Source organism: Pyrgilauda ruficollis, unplaced genomic scaffold (assembly GCF_017590135.1).
Source record: "Pyrgilauda ruficollis isolate IOZ18807 unplaced genomic scaffold, ASM1759013v1 scaffold6, whole genome shotgun sequence".
In the NCBI taxonomy this organism is placed as follows: domain Eukaryota; kingdom Metazoa; phylum Chordata; class Aves; order Passeriformes; family Passeridae; genus Pyrgilauda; species Pyrgilauda ruficollis.
In genome coordinates this window covers 928,952-949,786 of record NW_024527710.1, presented here as the reverse complement: position 1 = coordinate 949,786, position 20,835 = coordinate 928,952, and the positions used below count along the sequence as shown (strand labels likewise).

General features: G+C 35.0%; 1 protein-coding gene across 3 annotated transcripts in view; it reads left to right on the top strand.

The window, feature by feature from the left end:
- The window catches only part of AGL (amylo-alpha-1, 6-glucosidase, 4-alpha-glucanotransferase), a 34,782-nt gene extending 14,691 nt beyond the window's left edge, over window positions 1-20,091 (top strand). For all 3 annotated transcript variants that reach the window (XM_041483577.1, XM_041483576.1, XM_041483575.1), the window contains exons 13-34: window positions 571-694; window positions 1,749-1,912; window positions 2,429-2,530; window positions 2,766-2,918; window positions 2,999-3,149; window positions 3,603-3,727; window positions 3,840-3,952; window positions 4,063-4,197; window positions 4,687-4,817; window positions 5,396-5,532; window positions 7,095-7,228; window positions 8,271-8,446; window positions 10,122-10,224; window positions 11,458-11,683; window positions 12,094-12,205; window positions 12,579-12,714; window positions 13,870-13,982; window positions 14,701-14,912; window positions 15,457-15,554; window positions 16,118-16,205; window positions 16,295-16,428; window positions 17,817-20,091. In XM_041483577.1, coding sequence (XP_041339511.1) covers window positions 571-694; window positions 1,749-1,912; window positions 2,429-2,530; window positions 2,766-2,918; window positions 2,999-3,149; window positions 3,603-3,727; window positions 3,840-3,952; window positions 4,063-4,197; window positions 4,687-4,817; window positions 5,396-5,532; window positions 7,095-7,228; window positions 8,271-8,446; window positions 10,122-10,224; window positions 11,458-11,683; window positions 12,094-12,205; window positions 12,579-12,714; window positions 13,870-13,982; window positions 14,701-14,912; window positions 15,457-15,554; window positions 16,118-16,205; window positions 16,295-16,428; window positions 17,817-17,934 — 2,985 coding nt within the window. In that variant the 3' untranslated portion in view covers window positions 17,935-20,091. The remainder of the gene's footprint in view (window positions 1-570; window positions 695-1,748; window positions 1,913-2,428; window positions 2,531-2,765; window positions 2,919-2,998; window positions 3,150-3,602; window positions 3,728-3,839; window positions 3,953-4,062; window positions 4,198-4,686; window positions 4,818-5,395; window positions 5,533-7,094; window positions 7,229-8,270; window positions 8,447-10,121; window positions 10,225-11,457; window positions 11,684-12,093; window positions 12,206-12,578; window positions 12,715-13,869; window positions 13,983-14,700; window positions 14,913-15,456; window positions 15,555-16,117; window positions 16,206-16,294; window positions 16,429-17,816) is intronic.
- Window positions 20,092-20,835: the final 744 nt, after the last annotated feature.

Genomic DNA, 20,835 nt, shown 5'->3' with positions numbered 1-20,835 from the left:
TGACTAAATCCCGAAGTTGTACTTGCCTTGTAAATTTGCTTTAAATAGGTTTGGAGTAGTGCATCTTTTTAGTGCTTAGTCTTAACTTTGTAACAGAGCTTACAGAACTTTGTAACCCTATGAACAGCTCTCTAAAACAAGTTGATTTGCCCATGCAACTTGTAAGTAGCTCCTAAATGCAGCCTTTTCAAAACTTCTGCCATTCTTTTCTTTAGTGTTACTATTTTTGGAATGGTAACTGCCAAGGCTTAAACTGAAGTGCTGCTCAGATTTCTTTGTTTAATAGGGATCTCTTTTATCCAACCTTTGCTCTTGTATTTTGAGCTAAGATTTTGTTTTAAAACAAAGTAGTAGTTAGCTTAAAGTATATGGAAAATTTCCCAGAATTACTCAATCCATAAGTAATATCTGTTAAATATAACCATGGTTTTCTGAAACTTTCATGCTATCAATATTTTTAGTGTGCTGCATATAGTGAATGATCGTTTGTTCTGTTAACATCATGTTAATGTTTGTGTATACATAGCTGACAATGGATGTCTTGCATTAAAAATGTATTGTGATCTATAGGAGATGCTAGCAACAGCCAGATCAGTCAGACCTAATCTTTATGTGATAGCTGAACTCTTCACGGGCAGTGAGTACATTGACAATGTTTTTGTCAACCGCCTGGGAATTACCAGCCTGATTAGAGGTACAATAAGCAGTTGAAAATTATGTAGGATTGTCATGTATGGTTTGGAGTTTTAAATGTGAAACTAACATTGGTATGCTTTATTTTTTTACATATTCATGTTCTTTGCTTATGCAATTATATTTTCTTCATGTTCTGTTTAACTTCTTCTGTGTTGTATGCTAATTCTTGGTTTTGCTTATGTTTCTGTGTCCTCTTCTGTGTAACAACTTGTTTTGTTCCTTAATTTTGGCTTTCTGTTTATCTTTGCTGCATGGCATTTTCCTATTGTCCAATCCCTGCCTAGCTTTGAAACTTGTCCTTTTTTATATCTACCTTTCCCCTTTCTGTGGCTTTTTTGGCTGTGCTTTTTGCAGTACATGCTGGACACAGCTAGAAAATTGCGAGCCGATTTGTATGTAGTGGCTGAACTGTTCACAGGAAATGAGGAGCTGGACAATATCTTTGTGAATAGGCTGGGCATTACCTCCTTAATAAGAGGTAGGCTTGCTGCGTGTGTGGTCTCTTTCCAACGAGAGATTATAGATTACATGCTTTTTTCAAGAAAATGTTTTCTACTGGATTATGGGCTTTAAATTTCATACCCCATGTAATCAGAAGTACAGGTTCTGTATTGTGACTTTTTTGATAATTGGCAAAAAATAAAGTACTAGCCATAAAATAAGAGAAGACCTCCTTTGTTAGTTTACAGAAGGTTAAATATTTCATTCTTGATCTAGTGAAGGAAAAAGGAGTTGTAGCACAGTTCTGCTATGTAAGTCCTGCATCATGTCTGATTTTTGTTGCATGAGTTTTTTAAAGCCTGTGAGAAATAGTTTGATCTCTGCTTTTTTATCCTTTTTTTCCCTATTAGCTTTCTCTTCCTTAATATGTTACAGTAAATTGGATATTCCAAGGCTGTGTTTCCACACTGGAGAATATAGCTATATGTGTTTGATTTTTTTGATTGAACACACCAAAATAACAACTTCTAAATGCCACATTAACATGTTTGTGTGTGCTGTCCTGTGAGGTAGTTGTTGTTATGCAAACACTTAGCTGCTCTCTTCTGTAGAGGCCATGACTGCCTACAATAGCCACGAAGAGGGGAGGTTGGTCTATCGGTTTGGAGGGGAGCCTGTCGGATCTTTTGTTCAGCCACGTTTGAGGCCTTTGATGCCAGCTATTGCTCATGCACTGTTTATGGATATTACACATGATAATGAATGTCCAATTCAGGTGAGCATGTAAACAACAACAAAAAAATTACCTTTAATGTTTTCGGGAGTGATATTTCTGAACTGTGGGAGGGCTTTATGCAATTTGGATATCCTGAACAATTTTTAGAGCAAATGCAGTTCAGTTCAAGCTTTCATGCAGAGCAAAAAATTTTGTAACAATACCTTCTGACATTCAAGATTTTGTCTTTCAAGGGAGAAGTATATAAAGTTACTAAATAAACTGGTTTGAGTCTTTCATACAGATGCTGTAAGCAGTTTATTGACCTGTTCTCCTGAACTTGTTTACAGGCAGGAATGAGAGAAAGTGGTGGGCAGGGAGTGCTTATTTTGATGATTTTTCTGAAGTTTTCTTAGTTAATTTGTAGAAATTTTCTCCAGTAATTGTAATTGAGGAAATGATGACCATGAGATTAGCACTTCCTTTTTTAGATTGAGTGCATCTTCTGTATGCTGAATTGGGAGGACTGAATTTTCTTGGTTTCACTATTCTTTATCTTTATATTTTTTGATGTAGCACCGATCTGCATATGATGCTCTTCCTAGTGCAATGATTGTTTCCATGGCATGCTGTGCTACTGGAAGTACCAAAGGATATGATGAACTAGTACCACACCAGGTACATGTCTCCAGTTCAACTCCTAAGCTACCTTTAAAAATACCTTTTATTCTCATACTAGAACACATACTTTAATGTTGTTTGTTGAAATTCCAAGCAGTTTGCTGTCTGGCATTATTTCAGATTGTCCAGCTTCATATGAAATTTGAATTCATTATACAGTTCAGACCTCAAGATGTGGTAGTTTTTATTTCCCAGAGTAATTAATATTTGCTTAAATTTGGTTTTTTTACAGATCTCTGTAGTATCTGAAGAGAGGTTTTATTCAAAATGGAATTCAGCAGCACATCTGACCTCTGGTGAAGTTAATTTCCAAACAGGAATTCTAGCAGGAAGGCTGGCCATAAACAGGCTGCATCAGGAGCTGGGGACTAAAGGCTTTAATCAGGCAAGAAGTGAGGGTAACACTGCGATTTCTTCATATGTGTTCTCTGAGTGAGCACAGTTGCAATGTTATGTCTTTTCTAGGTCTATGTAGATCAAGTTGATGAAGATATAGTTGCAGTGACAAGACACTGCCCTAACACACACCAGTCTGTTGTGGCTGTGTGTCGAACTGCCTTCAGGGATCCTAAAACTTCTTTCTACAGTAAAGAAGTACCTGAAATGTGTATACCAGGTAAACAGATTTCTTCCCAAAAGCTGATATCCTGTACAAAAATTTTAAGTTATTCACACTTTTTAACTTAAGGCACATGCTCATGAAATCCATATGAGAACTTGCAGTATGTAACGCTCCAGCACAGTCTCCTAAAAGACAATAGACAAATTAAGAAAGCTGATGACCAGTAAAAGACAAGTTGTTATTCTCTCATCATTTGATTTTATAACTAATTTATTATAAAATAACAAAAATTGCCATTTAAAATACAGTACAGAATATGAGTGTGTAATGAATATTTACAGGTATTTAGAATATTAGACATGTGTTTCTGTTGTTCTGCTGTATGACAGAGACTTGTATATTGAATATTCAGCTTTTTCATTTTAGCTTTTGTTTCATAATTTCAAAATAATCACTTTTTTCATTTCAAATATCCAAAGAGCTGTAACCTGTTTTAACTTTTTCTAGGAAAAATAGATGAAGTAGTACTTGAGGCAAGGACTATTGAGAGAAGTGCTAGTCCTTACAAAAAAGATCTACATTTTATAAATGGATTGCCTAATTTCACAATGGAACTCAGAGAGCATATCCAGGTAATTAGCATCCTTCACCCATGTACTGATATAATATTTTTTAATCTGTCATATTTTATATCAGAAAAAAAAGACAGTGGATTTCAGTTGTAAATTTGTTTTCTTTTTTAAGATAAAAGACAGTAAAATCATAAAGCAAGCTGGAACTGCTATAAAAGGGCCAAATGAATTTGTTCAAGAAATAGAATTTGAAAAATTAACACCAGGAAGTGTAATAGTATTCAGGTATGTTATTATAATTGCCATATGGCTGTGTGGGTTGAAAAGTGGTTGGAGACTGGAGAATAGTTCTTCTAAGAGCTGTATTTCTACAAGATATGCCTTTTTATTTACAGAGTTAGTCTGGACCCAAAGGCACAAGAGGCTGTGGGGATACTCCGCAATCATTTGATCCAGTTCAGCTCTCATTTTAAATCTGGAAGTCTTCCTGATGATCACTCAGCACCAATATTAAAAACACCATTTTCTTCGTAAGTATTCCTTGAGTTTCTGACTTAGAACCAAGAGAGCTACTAGGGGAACAGAGAATACTATGTATACCTACTGAGGGTTGTTGAGTTTTGGTGGTGGTGATACAGATGGGTTTGAATTGTCAGAGTGCAATAAAAACTCTGAGAGATCTTCTTATGTGTATAATACTAAGTGAGACTAATACTGAAAAACTTCCCAGTTTGTGTAATTGCTGCCTAAAGTAGATTTTCTAACATGGTCTGCTTCTCAGTGTGTGATTGGGTGTGATTTTGAACATAATACTGTATTTCTAAATAAACACTGGAACATCTGAGAGCATCTTGAACACCTGAAAAATTAGACTTCTAAATTCCAAGACGAAGTATTGAGAGAACTGTATATATTTTAGTATTTAAAGTCTGAAATGAGAATTGTTTGGGAAATCCTTTCCCTCTTTCCTTCCTGAAGTTATTTTGGGGTTTACTCTTTTTTTCTCCCCTGTTTTTTAGAATTGCATCTAAGCTAACTTTGGCTGAACTAAATCAAGTACTGTATAGATGTGAGGCAGAAGAACAGGAAGATGGTGGAGGCTGTTACAATATACCAAACTGGTCACCCCTAAAGTATGCAGGCCTCCAAGGTAATAGTTTCAGCATTATTTTTTCTGTCAAGTAAAAAAAGTAAATGAGAACTTCTCAATTTAGATCACATCACACAATAATACTGTTGTGTTGCTGCTGCCATTGTTGGGTAAAAAAGATGTGTTTTTTCTGCTTGACCTTGCTACTAATTGTTGTTGTTCCCAGGAAATCTCATACTAGAACAAAACCCCTCTCTCTCAATGCTTTGAAACTTAACACTGCAGCTCAGGATGTGTTTTAACACCCATACCTTGACTTTTAAAGTATAAGGAAAATAAATATACTTGCAGTGAAAAGTTGCATTAATCTAACCTGAGGTGTTACTAGATTACTGAGGAGTGTCTGTCATTTATCAAACATACAAATTCCATCATGCTAGTTATTTGCAATGATGTTCATAAGTTTCTAGGATTTATGCTGAGGAAACTAGAATTGGGTTGTAGCTTAACTTGTTATGCAGATGAGAGAAGCAATCCAGTTAAAGCATCTGTTGCTATGTACCTTTTGCTCCTGCATTGTAACTGCTGTTTGTGATAATGGTGTGTCTTTTAATACAGAGTTGGGTTTCTATCTTCAGGGTTAATGTCAGTGATGGCAGACATTAGACCAAAGAATGATTTGGGTCATCCATTTTGTGATAATTTAAGATCTGGAGACTGGATGATTGATTATGTCAGTAATCGTCTGATTTCACGTGCTGGAGCCTGTGCAGAAGTGAGTAAAAATACTTATTTGGTAACTTCAGGGTTTTAACTTGCTAGTTAATTTCATTTCCAATTACTAATTTTTTTTTTTTTTTTTTTTTTTTTATTCAGACTGTCTATAACATCTTTCCTGCCCAGGCAATTTCCTTTAGTAGATGAAACCATTAATATGTTTTTCTTCCCTCCCCTCAATCCTATTTAAGAATAGACTGCAAAAGGGGAATGAAAAATATATGGGGCATGAAGGTATTGTTAGCTCTTGCATGAAGGCTTGCAGGGGTCCCTCCCTGTTTTACTTCTCCTCAAATAAAAAATTAAATTACTGGTTTTTTTTTTTTTTTTAGGCTTTGGGGGGTTAAATTAAATTACTGATTTTTTTTTTTCTCTAGGTTTTGGGGTGTTTCTTGGGTTGATTTTTTTTGTTTGTTTTAGGAAAGTACTTTCAAGAGAATGCCTAAATACTGCTGCATACATGAGTATGACAGTTACAGTCAGCCAAGCACTAAGACAGGAATTTCTGAGATTCAGGGTTGCTTTATAGCTGCATTACAGTGCAGTCCTTTTCTTTGTCATAGTTCATTTTCCTACAGGGAAGCTGCTTTATTTATTTCACAAGACCTGATTTTTGTAGTTTACCTAACAAATACAATAATAAAGGCTTTAACATTTTTCATTTTACTCCTGAAGTCAAGTCTAGTAATACAAAGCAGAAGAATAGATAAAACAGTCTAATGTACTGAAGTGAATGCTAAATTTGCCCTGAGAAACAGAGCTTTTCTAGAGAACAAGTTAGTCTGATACTTGCCACATTTGCTGTTCTTCAAAGACTATTGCTTTTTTCCTGTGTATTTTTGAGTTCTTAATTTGTAATGTCTCATTTTGTTTCAAAGACTTAAGTCATGTGAAACTAAACTTGACAGTTTTGCTTTTAGTATAGTCTTATCATGTGATATTTTGAAAGGTGCATTCTTTATCTGCAAGGCTTAAATCTTCAGTGACGTACTAGAAAGTTGTCATAATGTTATTTGTCAGGACTAGAAAGAAATAAAAATATTTCCCAGATGTCAAATGTTTTGCAGTGATACGAGGAGGTGAAGATCTAGAATCCTGAGTCCAAGACACAGACCTGCAGTCATATTCACTCGTGGCTCTACATAATTTAGCTCTGATAGCTTTTTATTCCTGGTCTTCAGATTCATCTCCTCAGTGTTATCTTTGTGGCAATGCAAAACTTCTTCCCATCTTGGATTATAGTGATGCCTTTTTCTTTGCTACTTTATTTTAGTAACAACTTCATGATAGTTCATTTTTTGGCTATAAGACTAGCAAAATATAGTCTACTTCTATACTTCACATTCTATACTTCTATACTTTTTGGCCCATTCAGTATAGATGTAATACACATTTTTCTCTACTACTCTTCAGCTAAAAGACATTAAGAAGGTTTGTAGCAGTAGGGCACAGCATAACTGGGGTGTAATACATGTACAAAAACTGTAACAATATGCATCCTGAAGGCACTGGCATTTGAACTTTGATGGATCAAGTTCTAATTCTATTGCATTTTAATAGGTTGGTAAATGGTTGAAGGCCATGTTTGTCTACCTAAAGAGAATTCCACGTTACCTCATCCCATGTTACTTTGACGCCATATTAGTGGGAGCATACACAACGCTCCTGGATGTGGCATGGCATCAGATGTCGAGGTATGCTTGGCCTTTTTATCAGAGCTATAAAGGCATCTGGATACGTTATAACCTTTTAAATTTTATCTACTGAAGAATGTAATTGGAATGTTTTCGTAGTCCTCTAATGTAGAAGGGTAAAATTAGTAGAGAATTATCAAATCCATCTTCTAACAGTGGTGGTTTGGAAGACTGAGAGTTCAGACATCTATCCATGGTTTCAATTTATAACTACTGTTGGGATTGCACAGTAGGAGGAGGAAACCCTAAGCCAGCATCTTTTTTGCCAGGCTTTGGAAGCTTTTTTTTTGCTATAATTTTAGTACCAATGCAATGATTCCTTAACTAAGGTAACTAAGAAAATACCAGATTGTATTTGATGCTGATGCTTTCTTCAACAGCTCTCCATTATTACTCCCCATTATCTGAGCACTCTGCTTACTTTCTGAAATAACTGTTTAATCTTCAGAGTCTGCTGCTTTTTTTTCTTGCAAAGGGAAGAGAGACTCATTTCATGGAGGCTTCATTCTACCTATGAATATGCTGAACAAGTTGATACTGTTTGATACTGTTTTGTAAAAACAGGGATGTTAAAACGGGAATAGAATTTGGTATGGCTGTGAAATCATGGAATGTAATATATTTTATGAAAAAATGCTTGGAGATGAACTAGTGAGGAATGGAGATCAGCTATTTCAGGGAATGCCTTAACAGATTTTTTTTGATTTGCAGTTTTTGTATATATATGTAAAAATATGTATAAGCATATGTAAAAGTATATATATTGTAAAAATATGATCTTTAAAAGTACTGACTAGGCTGGATAAACTTTTGTTTTGACTCTTAACATTGGGTACCCATTTTAGGAAAATGAGTGATTTACAAATTAAATCTTAGATAAAAAATCAGTTAATGCAAAATACTGGTATTAATTCATTGCTAGTTTTTTATATTTCTTCCTTGTAATGCTTGTCATGTCCTTCTGTAAATGAAAAAGGGTACATTTTATAGACTGCTATCATTGAATTCAAAGTTATTTTAATTTAATTCTGTTGAATTACAGCTTTGTGCAGAATGGATCAACATTTGTTAAACACCTTTCCTTGGGCTCAATCCAGTTGTGTGGGATAGGAAAATACTCTTGTCTGCCAGATCTGTCTCCTTCCTTACATGATGTTCCCTATAGGCTGAATGAGATTACAAATCAGAAAGAACAATGTTGTGTTTCCTTGGCAGCTGGTAAGTGAGAACAACCTTTAAAAATAAAAGTCTTCCAAAACAGTTAAATTGCTTTTAGTAACTATATTAAAGTCTTCTGCATCATGTTTGAGAGCCATATGTCAGAAACTGTGTATAAAATGTAGCAGTTTCACTCACTTTTGCCTTGTGTTTAAGGTAAAGGTTTTCTCATGTTGCAAGTCTGGGAGTTTTCTCTAGTAGTAGTCATGGACGTTTGGAGGGAGAGCTTTATGTGTGACTGCTTTTTTTAGAGACTCTTCTTGCTATATTTGTTGTTACCATATACACAGATCAAAAAAATTGTTTTCCTTTCCAGGGGACTTGCTTCAGATGAGTATGCTTATCATAAGGGGTTTTAGTCTATTTTTTATAAAGGTGAATTTTAAAAGTGAATTGTAATGGAGAGACAAGAGTGAATTTATGGTTTACAAGTTCTCAGAAAGAACCATTAGCATTAGAAGAACTCCTAATCTAAAACTGTCTCCAAAAAGGAAAGAGCATAAAAGCAGTCAGCAAGTAGTATTTATACCTCCAAATGTTCTGCCAGCATCTGGCAATCTTCCTATGGGCATTTGCCTATGTCCAAAGTATTATCTTCTGTGGCTTAGAATGAGTTTATTTTGGTTCTGAGTTGGCTCATTCCTTTTCTGAAGCCATGGAAACTTTTAAGCAACCACAGATGCAGTGGCGTCTCTCTCAGTAGGGTGCTTTTCTTCTTTTTGCCATCACTCTTGTGTAGCTTTATTGCTTTTAGTTTCTGGATTTTAATAACATTCCATCTGCCTGCTTTAGTGTTACCTAGAAGCACAGAGGCACAGTGTTCCCTTAAACTGGTCATAAAGATTAGTTATACTGAAGGGTTTGGTTTTAAATATTCCTTTCACATACTCACTCATAGTTGTGCCTGAGATTTTTAAAATGTACACAGATTGTCATTCTCAAGTGCTGCTGCCATATACTATAAATTTGCAGAGATGTGGAGGCCTTATTTGAGAATTAGCAAATACTTTGTTAAAGTGACCAAGCATGCACAAGAGACTTCTGGTTTGAAGCTTTACGATGTGGAATTTCTGTTTAATTGCTCATAAAAGAAAACAAATGGCAGAAAAACAAGTATGGATGTTACTGTTGCAATTATTATGCCTTATCATTTAGACTCATTCCTAAAGCTACATGTTATAATTTCTGCAGTAAAATATAGATCTCTAAGCTGCTGGAAGAGAGAAGCAGGATGTCTTTCACAGTGTCTGAGAACATTCTCATCCCCTTTATGCTGCTGAGATGCCACAACTCTCATGCATAAATTCTTTCCAACAAAGTGTTCCAGTCATAGTTCTGATTTTTTTGGTTAGTTTTCTTTCTGTTTCTTTTAATTAACTTTTGATTAAGTTGCCAAAAGGTGATTTAATAAAAATCAAAATGCCACTGTTAGTGGTATGAGAAATGCTTTTGTGTGATCTTGAAATTCTAGAACACCTTATTCTAGAATAGGGTGTATTTAATTCTGTCAAGAACTCGGTCTAGGAGATTATTTATTTGAAATATCTTAATCTAGGAAAAAGCTATAAATGAGGATTTTTATTTTTTTTTTTTTACTTTTGGTTTTTTTATATATGTGTGCTTGGAGATTTCTGCTATATCTATTAATTAGATGAATAATGATATTTCTTTTCAGGTTTGCCTCACTTTTCTTCTGGAATTTTTCGGTCATGGGGAAGGGATACTTTTATTGCACTAAGAGGTCTACTGTTAGTTACTGGGCGCTATCTAGAAGCACGGTAAGACTGGCCTAGCCTTGGTTCTTGTTGGCTTTGTAGGCAGTTAGAAAAAAAGCAATGCTCTCAAAACCTGAGCTGATGCACAAGATATTTGAAACAGTTGATGTGCAGTTATAAAACTTTAATGGCACTAGGCGTATTTGGGAGCTCCCTCTAAGTGGGATTAAAAATACTACTCAAATAGTCTTTTACCTTCTTAGCACTGATACAAAACTGATGTTCTGCAGAGATAAGGTAGTTTTAACCCCAGCAATGCTACTGTTTGTCCTTGAACAAAGTGATTGTTTCACTAGTACTTGCATCATTGTTGCTGAGCAATAATTTCAGAATTGTTTACGTAAAAACTTGAAGTAGCAAAAGAGAATACTGTTCTAAACAGAAAGGCGTGAATGCAGGTCTGTCCTGATTTTTTTGTAACTGCTAGTATTTGTCTGTTGATACTAGAAATCAGATAAATGTGCGTTGTTGCAATCTGGTAGCTATAAATATTTAACCTGACAAATGAGCCATACATAAGCCAGATGAATTTGATATTTTGATTAATATTGATTTGAATGGAGTTTGGCACACAATAGAAACATAAAAATTAGTTGGTGTAAATCAGCATGTATTTATGCTGCTGTACATTTGGCCAGCTGTTAGCTTTCTTATGCAGAGAGATCTGCAGTCAACTAGGATGTTTATTTTGCCTTTTAAAGCTAGTTGGAATCCGTGTTTTCTGCAAGGTATGCGCAACGGTTCTCAAATGAAACTTCTCATAAACTCAGCTGCTGTCGCCTCTCTGTATTTTAATAGGAATTTCCCATCTACTCCTGCCCTCCGTCCCCATTCCACCCCACCCATCAGAATGGATACCAGGGTAATCATATACAAGGTCAATAACAAACCTTCCCTGTGACCTCTGTGGGATTTAGATTTAGGATCTATATCACTACCTATTAAAAAGCAAATTATCTTTTCCTTATGAATAGATGATGTATGTTTTGTACAAACTGATTTAAATGTATTCATGTTGAGGAATTTGTTAGGGAATGGGTGGCTTTTTATTGTAAAAGAAGTTCATGCTAAATTGAGTAATTTGTAGCTTTCAACAGCAAACTTTTGGAATCTGTCTTTAAAATGCTGTCTGTCTTCTTGCTATTATCGTAACCCTGTATGCTTTGTACTTGATACTTGGTCTGACAACGGCCTGGAAGGCAACTTAGTCAAGACTGTGATTTTCTTTTGTTCTAGAAACATCATTTTAGCATATGGTGGGACTTTAAGACATGGTCTCATTCCCAATCTGCTCGGTGGGGGGACACATGCCAGATACAACTGTCGTGATGCTGTGTGGTGGTGGCTTCAGTGTATCCAGGAGTACTGTAAAATTGTTCCCAATGGATTAGACATTCTCAGGTGTCCTGTTTCTAGGATGTACCCAAGAGATGACTCTTCTCCTCAGCCTGCAGGCACTGTGGTAAAAATTCTTCTAATTGAGCTATTTAACAAAACTATAAAGTTTTAATGAAACGATCTAATTATTTTCTAGCTGCCTGCATCTGTTGCTATATGTTTTTTATGGTAAAATTTGATTACAGCACAAGAATTCCACATTTTAGGCACTTCTTGCATCACCTAATTAGACCAAGTGCAAGGAGGAAAAAAGTTCCATCAGCTTCTAAATCTTTTTGTTGTTTTTTGTCTTGCAAAAATGTTGATGTGAAAAGTTGTATACAATGGTATTGCCATTGCCAAGGATGCGACTTGAAAATGTTTGATGGTGTGGGAATTGTTTTGGAATATCATGTAAACTAGAGTTTAAGAAATGCTTCTTATTAATTTTTCATCTTGCCTTTCACATGTCATCCAAACATGTAATGAAACTAGGATCAGCCACTTTATGAAGTAATACAGGAAGCAATGCAACGACATATGGAAGGCATAAATTTCCGAGAAAGGAATGCTGGTCCTCAGATTGACCAAAAGATGAGAGATGAAGGTAACATACAAGAATACTTGCTGTGCAAAACAGAAGTTGATGAGTATATTTTGTATTTCCTTTTCCTATTATTTCCTCTTTCTCTTGAGCATATTTTTAAAATATATATTTATTGCAACTAAAACTGTATTACTTTTATATATATATATATATTTTATAAAATGAAGTGCCTAAATAATAGTAACTGGTCATATGTTATGTTGCAAGTTACCTTAAAATTTCACTTAAAGTACAGTTGCCTTCAGAAACCTACCTCAAGTCTCTTGTTGGAAGGTCTTGTTGTTTATTAGGAAATTTGGGTTGGGGGTGTGGATAATTGGGATTTTGTTTTGCCTAAAAAATGAACTTAACACCTGATATTCTTTCTTGCCAGGTTTTAATGTAACTGCAGGCATTGACCCTGAAACTGGCTTTGTTTTTGGAGGGAACCGCTTCAATTGTGGCACTTGGATGGATAAAATGGGAGAGAGCGACAGAGCTCGCAACACAGGAATTCCAGCTACTCCAAGGTATGAAAGCCAGGCTTGAGGCAGGGGTTTTTTAATTCTTTTTTTTAACTTATATTCTTCTGCAGAACTACTATGAGTTCTGTTGACACATCTGAGAGGTTATCTCTCAAATGTTCTAAATGTTCCTACTTACTAAAATGTTTATGGATTTTTTTTTTATTCATGCTGATTTGAAGTCAAAAGCTGTGTTCTTAGGCAGGTGAAGCCCATGGCTTCTGTCACAGTCTTAGCTTCATGCCAAGAGTTGACTTCTGAATTCAGGTAGTAAAATGTAATTTAGGAAATACTGTATACTTGCTGTACTAGCAGCACTTTGGTGTTCAAACTTCTCATAAGAGTTATATATTGATAATTGTGTTGTTTGAATACTTCTAAGTTTGAATTCAAAAATATTTACAACATCTACATTTTTTGAGTTGAGATTAAGCATTTTGAAATAGGGTCTTTATTATGTGCTAGCAAACTGCTGCAGGCATCCTTGCTTGAATTCAGTACAGTTTCAAATTAATTGCCATTCATGGGTAAGAATTGAGGAAATGTTATCTTGCTTGACAAGTCAAGCATTTTAATTGGGAACCTAGAGCAATTGAGCTACTTTCCTAAAGAGGCTGAGTTGGTGATATAAGAGAGAAAATTCCATCAAGTAGACAGTAAATCTGAAATATTTGCATATATTGATTACATTAATATTACCTGACAAAAGAAGCAAGTCCAAGAAGTGTATTTAGTTCTAATTTTAATCCCTCACTTTTGACTTGAGTAGTCTCTTATGGCAAAACTATTACCTAAGTTATAGAAGTGTGCGTGCAGTTGAGAAGCTTTGTATTGAACATGGTTTTGACATCAGAGGACCACATTTGGTGTTGGTCCTTTTTTCATGTTCTTAATCACTGGTATAAAATTATCTTCCATTTGTGCTAATTAGCTGGGTATGATAATTAGCTTTAAATAAGGCTGTTGGACAAAAAAAGGTATTTGCTAGCCAGTTTACAATCAAGTTCATTCCCTGACTGAGAAATAGAGGAATAATAGGAAAATAAGAAAAAAGAAATTGTCTAAATAAGAGACTTATGAATCTAAATTTTTCAGTTACTCACTGAACTTTAATAGCCTTCTTAAAGTGAATAATGAGGTTTTTTATCATTATTATTTTAGAGATGGCTCTGCTGTGGAAATGGTTGGCCTGTGCAAGTCAGCTGTTCGCTGGTTGATGGATTTATCTGGGAAAAACATATTTCCATTTCGTGGAGTCACTGTGAAAAGACACGGTAAAAACAGGCACATCTCATAATTGTATTACTGGGTTATAAGAGTAACTAAAACAATGAAATAGTGACCATATAACCTCAGGAGAAAGTTTAGGGTAAAAGGGCAAAAACGTGAGAAAGTATCTTGTATGATCAAAATAATTTTGTTGGTATAAAAATTTGTTAGAAGTTTATATTGTCTTCTCAGTATTTCACATAGTTTATTCTGTGGATTACAAAGGAATTTCAGAGCCTGAATACCTTTTCTCAGAATGGGTATAAGTGATAAGGTTACTGTGGATTATGATGATTGCATTATTCATTACAAGAATGCAGAGTAAAATGGTGCAAGACACTTTATTTTTTCTTTCTGTCCCTCCCCCTAGTATTCATAACACAGAAAACCCTCTGCTGGGAATATTTACATAAATATCATAGGAAGTCCCTTATCTTTTAGAGGGAGTACTCTTCTAATCACAAAGTTACTTTAAGCTTAGCCAGCCCAAGTGAATATGTACCCTGTGGAGACTCTGATGTTGCGCTAGTCTCACTAGAAATTTCAGTGAGCTGTTGCTCCTGTGATCTGTACAATTGGCCTAAATGTAGGGAATCACAAACTGAGAGAGGTGCTCTTGGTCTGCTCCTGTTATATTAAGTGTCAGCAATTCAAGAAGCATACTTCTCCTGTTGTCACTGTGGCTGATTGCAGAAAATTAAAACTGTGTATAATATCTTGCAGGAAAGGAGGAGATGATCACATATGATGAGTGGGACAGGAAAATTCAAGGACATTTTGAAAAGCTGTTCTTTGTCTCTGAGAATCCAGCAGATCCTAATGAAAAACGCCCAGATCTTGTACACAAGCGTGGAATTTATAAGGACAGCTATGGAGCTTCGAGTCCATGGTGTGATTACCAGCTCAGGCCAAATTTTACAATAGCAATGGTTGTGGTAAGTGTCGGGGAGTGGGAGGAGGGGTTTGCACTTAAATGCAAGCTTAGTTCAGTTATAAAGAACATTTTAAGGTCTGTCTGCATGGCATTCTATCAGGAAACATACATTGCTTGGAATAACTTTTAGAAAGCAGCTTTTTTTTCCATGCTTTTAATATTCATCAATCTTGGAATATATCCTAAAAATATATCAAGACAGGACTTGCCAATTTGCTCTGTTCCCTGTATCCAGAATACCTTTCATGGCTAGGTCTGGGAGGCTGCTTTTCCCATCAAATTGGCTAAAAAGGAAGGAGTCTTTGTCTTCATTGGATTTGTAAAGAGCTTCAGTAATGATATTTGTCAAGGGTATATAAAATAAAATCAAAATTGAAAAAGGCACTGGATACCTTCTGTTTTCTTGCTTACTCTGACTTTCCAGTTCCAGAAGTTGATTCAGTAATACAAAATTCAGGCTTTTTGTCATCTTCTGCATTTATATACACAGCCTTATGTATGTATATGCACAGACACTATTCATTAAATCTTTATTATTTTATTAGGCCCCTGAGTTGTTTACACCTGAGAGAGCTTGGAAAGCTCTGCAGATAGCAGAGGAAAAGCTTCTTGGTCCATTAGGCATGAAAACCTTAGACCCAGAGTAAGTACAGTAGAGATAAGCTCAAGTGGTAATTCCTAAAGACAATAAATATGACAGTAGGAATTATTTGATGTAGGGCAGGGGTGGTGGTGATGGTGTGAAATCTTCATTTATACCAGTGCAATAAGGCTGCAGGAAGTACTTCCAGAACAATTGTTTTGCTGTTCTAGAAGTCCGTGTAATTGATTTCTTTAAGTAGGCAATGGCTGGGTGGTTTTGGATGCTTCACAGTAAGCAAGTCAAATTTGGTATCGTAACAAAAATGTTGAATTTGCATCTTGGGACATGGTGTTTGGTACAGTGTACAGCACTACAGTTTGAGTAAAAGTAAAAGGGTAAAATTATGACTCTTAAGTCCTTTCAAGATGTTGACCATTTTCCTACAAATGTAAACTTTATTTGGAATTTCACTGTCATGTAAAGTACAGAACCTATTGGAGACCTCCCTAACTTAACCATCAGTAAATGTAAATGACAAGTTTTTTGTTAATTTCTGTTTGCATTTTCTGTGTATCATTTTTAATTAAGACTTTGTTTGCATAATACATTTTTTTTTCTTACAGTGATATGGTGTACTGTGGAGTCTATGATAATGCTCTTGACAATGACAACTACAATGTATCCAGAGGGTTTAATTATCACCAAGGACCTGTAAGAGCTACTTCCTTCAATTTAGAGAAAGCATAGTCATCTTTTCAAACCAACTGCTTTGATGATCATCTCTTTCATTCTTTGTTTAGGAATGGCTGTGGCCAATTGGATATTTTCTTCGTGCCAAACTGTATTTCTCTAGGTTGATTGGTCCAGAGATATATGCAAAAACTGTAGTTATGATTAAGAATGTTCTTTCTCGCCACTATGTTCATCTTGAAAGGTAAGGTAACAACAAACACAGATACAAAATAATCAAAATACCAAGCTAGTGGTATCCACTATCCAAATGCATGTAAGAGTACAGATCTACTGTATAAATGGGATCTCTTTTCTAGATAGGAAGTTGGCTGCTATATGTGCAATTGCAGGTCTCAAGTCAGATTTCAAATACAGGTGAGATCTAGTGCCTTTCACAGATTGCAGAATTCCTAATACCCATGCAAAGACTGGGTGAAATAAATCTTACACAAAAATGAGCATCTTATTTCATACAAGAAATCAGTTTCAGAAAAAAAGGTCAGTGAGTTGTTTTTTAAAAAAATCAAAGTACTTAAAAACAAACTTTGTAAAACATAGTACTTAAAGGGCAAGTAGTGACAGATTACAATTGCAGCAGATAAAATGATGCAAAATATTGTTAGATTTATTGTGTTCCAGGTGAGAAAATTAAGATTCTGAAGCTGTCATGCTAATAACCTTGATTTTCTAAGGAGAGAGAGGAACTTGCATTTTGAGTTTTCTTTCAAACCAAACCCACAGAGTTTTCCTCTTTTACTCTCTATTTTAATTAGTAAGGATTTGAGACAAGCTAAACTAAACAAAACACCTTGCCCTTGATATCTTTCATATAAACTGTTCTGCAGCACATGAAACATGTTTGTACCCAAAAAAGTAATTCAGGACTCATGACAAAAGTGTTTGTCTGACCACACAAGGAAGAAAAAAGGATTTGTTAAACAACATTTTGCCTTATGTAGTGTCTTGACTGAGTCTCTTGTTTGGTAGTATCAGAAATATTTTGCAGTTTGGTAACACTCTTTGCTTTTTCTGTCTTTTTAAAGTAGTGTACTTTATTATTTCATACTCTGTTTTGATACTTTGTTTCTGTACAGAATAATTAATGTAGCAATAGGCTTTAATTGTATTTTTGTAAGTGTGCTGGTTTGTTGGGGGGGTTTTGTTCCTAAGGAGGAAAAGAAGGTTTATATAATCATGCTGCCTTCCAGCCCTTGTCACTTTTTAGCACCATAATCAATTTAAAATACAGTTTGAATACCATTGTTATCTCATCTTCCAAATGCAAAAAGACCAGAATGAGAAACAGGAGCAGCATGCCAGATGTGTAAGTTCAGTTGTTATTAGTAGCAGAGAGTCTGCTTTGAAGAACAGACACTTCCACTACAATTAACAACTGCAGGTGAAAAAAATATTACATCTCAGTTATTAAAGGATATACTTTGCTTTGTGCTTGTAGGAGAGCAGACCTTTAGTAAAGCTTATCTGTTTCCTACTGAGTTTATCTTCCAAAAGGCTTTAAAATGCCATGTTCCTTTTTTTTTTTCAATCTATAATCTAACAACAGTACTCATTTCTGTTTTCTTTTACCAGATCATCCTGGAAAGGACTTCCAGAACTAACCAATGAGAATGGGCAGTATTGTCCTTTTAGCTGTGAAACTCAGGCGTGGTCAATTGGTGTTATCCTTGAAATCCTTTATGACTTGTAAAAGTTTATTTTGATTGATTTGGTGAAACTTCAGTGGTCTTACTATTGGGCATAAATGAACACTTTGCTTATACTGCAAGGGAAATTAACTGTTTTGCACAATCACTTAAGTTGTGTTCTGACTTTCAGAGATGCTGAATGCCAGCAACTTCTGTGCCCTATAACTGTGTGGGGCTTAGGTGTTTTGAAAATCAGGGCATGACAATAAAATAAAACTGCAGTGCACACTCGATGCAGCAACTTTTAGTAAGGAGCAATTTTAAGAATATGCACAAACTTAATTTTAAGTAGCTTTGGTTTTTTAGCCTTTTCAAAACAAAATCTTAATGTAACAAAGTAATTTTTCTCCTTCCTGAGCTAAAAATAAGTAGCACAGCTCTTACGTTTTTTTTTCTTCGTCTCTTAAAGAATAAATGTATGTTTTTGCAAATGTATGCTTAAGGAGGAGTAGACTAACCTCTAGCTTTCTAAGTTTGGTATGCTTTGTGCTCTAGTACCATGCATTAATGAAGGCATAATATGTTATCTCTCCATTGAACTGTATAATGGGGATGTTTCTGTATGTGTTCAATTGAACACTCCACTAAGCAACCACAGAAATAAAGTGTATGAATACTGTAATAAATCAACTTTTGAAGCTATATAAGGAAATTTTGAAAACTTTACTTTGAGAGTTAACTCAAGCAATAATGAGGTAACATCCTATGTTAATCTGTCTTTAGATTTATTTAAACACCATGAGCCATATAGCAAACCTGTTTTTTCATTTTTATCTGGTTTTCACCATAGGTAGTTCAAAAGAAGTGTGCATACAATGCACGGCCAATATGTTAGGGAAGGCCAAAGTGCTTGACTGCTTATTAAATTAATTTATTGAAGAGAGAGGGTCACCTGAGCCCTTCTTTCTTGGGAAAATCCTAGCTCTTTTTATCAGGTGGAAACACTTAACACAATGGAAAGACATAGTAGCCTGTATCAGAGAGGAGAATATGAGGCTCTGGGCCTTGTGAAATTGTACCAATAACAATAAGCATGCTGTGTAGTGTCCTTTGGGAACAAGCCAGTGAACATGATGCAAAATGTGTTTTTTCATATTTGGTTGCCTGCATGTCCTTATTAAATTCAGGGTTCACAAACTGAGAGGAGAGCAGTTGGTAATTCTCAAAATCTTCATACACTTTTTTCATCTTAGTGCAATAAACAGGCAGAGAGTAAGGCTGACAACACTTCCCACATCACAAGGCAGAAAAGCAAAAGCACTATTTCTGAATGTTAGACAACATATGCTGAAAAAATAAATACGGGATGTAATTATAATGCACTAAAACACAGATCAAGATTTTATCATGTCTGTATTTTAAAGTTTCTGTATTCTGTCTAAAGTACAGTGCACATGCTGTCTTGTTCAGAGAAATGTATTTCAGGTAGATACTGTAAGGGCAAGTTAACCGGTTCAAGAGATGAATTGTAAGAAGTGGCTATACTCATAAACTATTTGTTTGAAAGGTTAATAAGGATTTTAACTCCCTTGCTCAAGTGTTCAGTCCTTAGAAGTTAGGAATGGGTAGCGTCTATATTATACCTGAACTTTGAACTGCAGTACATGGGTTGGGAATTTTTTATTTTCTTAACACAATGCATAAGAAATGTCATTTGATCAAAAATGTTACGGAAATGTCAGCTACAGATTATTTTTTTAATGTGCAAGAGGCATAGAAAGTATTTTTCATACTGCACTGAACTTTCCAAAATTCTTGATAATTATACTGAGGTTTCTGTCCTACTGTTTCACTAGCTTTACTGTTTTCCTGGATACTTATTTCTTCTGTATTATTTCAAGGTATGTTTTATGGCTCCTGTGGCTTAGAAAGCAGGAACAAAGTGGCAGAAAAAAATTCCTTCCTAGTTCATGAAAACATTTTAAAATTGGAAGTGAAGCTTAAGAGCTATAACTGTTGAAGATTTCCACCGGGTGTCAAAATTATATTCATTGGCAATAACACTCTTTAAGTGTTGGGGGAAAAAAACATGAGAAATTTTTCATCAAAACCTTCCTATACTATGTACAGATAGCTTTCCAGTTTTGCAACCTGCACTGCTGATAGAGACTGCATATTTGTCACTGCTAGGGTTTTTTCTAATTTAATAGTAAAATTTTCTAATTTAATAGTAAAATTTTAAAAATAAATCACCACTGTGTACACAAAAATACATATGTTATGAAACTTCTAAACATGCCCATTTATAATGTTGCTTCGGCACTGATTAGTTGAGCATAGTTTTAGTGACAAATATTTTAAATAGGGAAAAAATATGTATTGGTTGACTTTGCTGTTAAGTAGCAACAAAAGTAAGATTTAAGGTTATTAACTTTCTGGGGGGGGTGGTGGTTTATTGGTTTTGGGGTTTTCTTTTTTTTTTTTTTTTTTGTTTCTCAAAAAGCTACTCAACACTTTGTCAAGCCAAACAGTTTAAAAATGAAGAGGGAAGAAAACAATGTTAACTCTAACATAAAATGAGCTGATATCCATATAGATCAAGTCATTATCCCCTCAAAATAGCTGACTTTATATTGACTGATCCTGAGCTGTATCATTATCATTTATATTTTACACTCACTAGTGTAAACTTCTAGTAATGCAAACTTATAATTGGTAAAATAGAAATAAACTAAATAACTCAGTAACAACTGTGCATCCATTGTGTTCCAGTTGGTGCTTCTTGATCTATGTTACACTAAGAATTTGTTTTCCTCCCAATTGAAATAATTTAACTGTTACCGATGTTCACACAGTTAATAGCTCTTGATTTATTCAAAGATGATTAACTTGAGAATTTAAGTAAACTAATGTATCATTCTCACACTGCATGTTGTAATGTAAAATGGAAACATGAGCTTTAC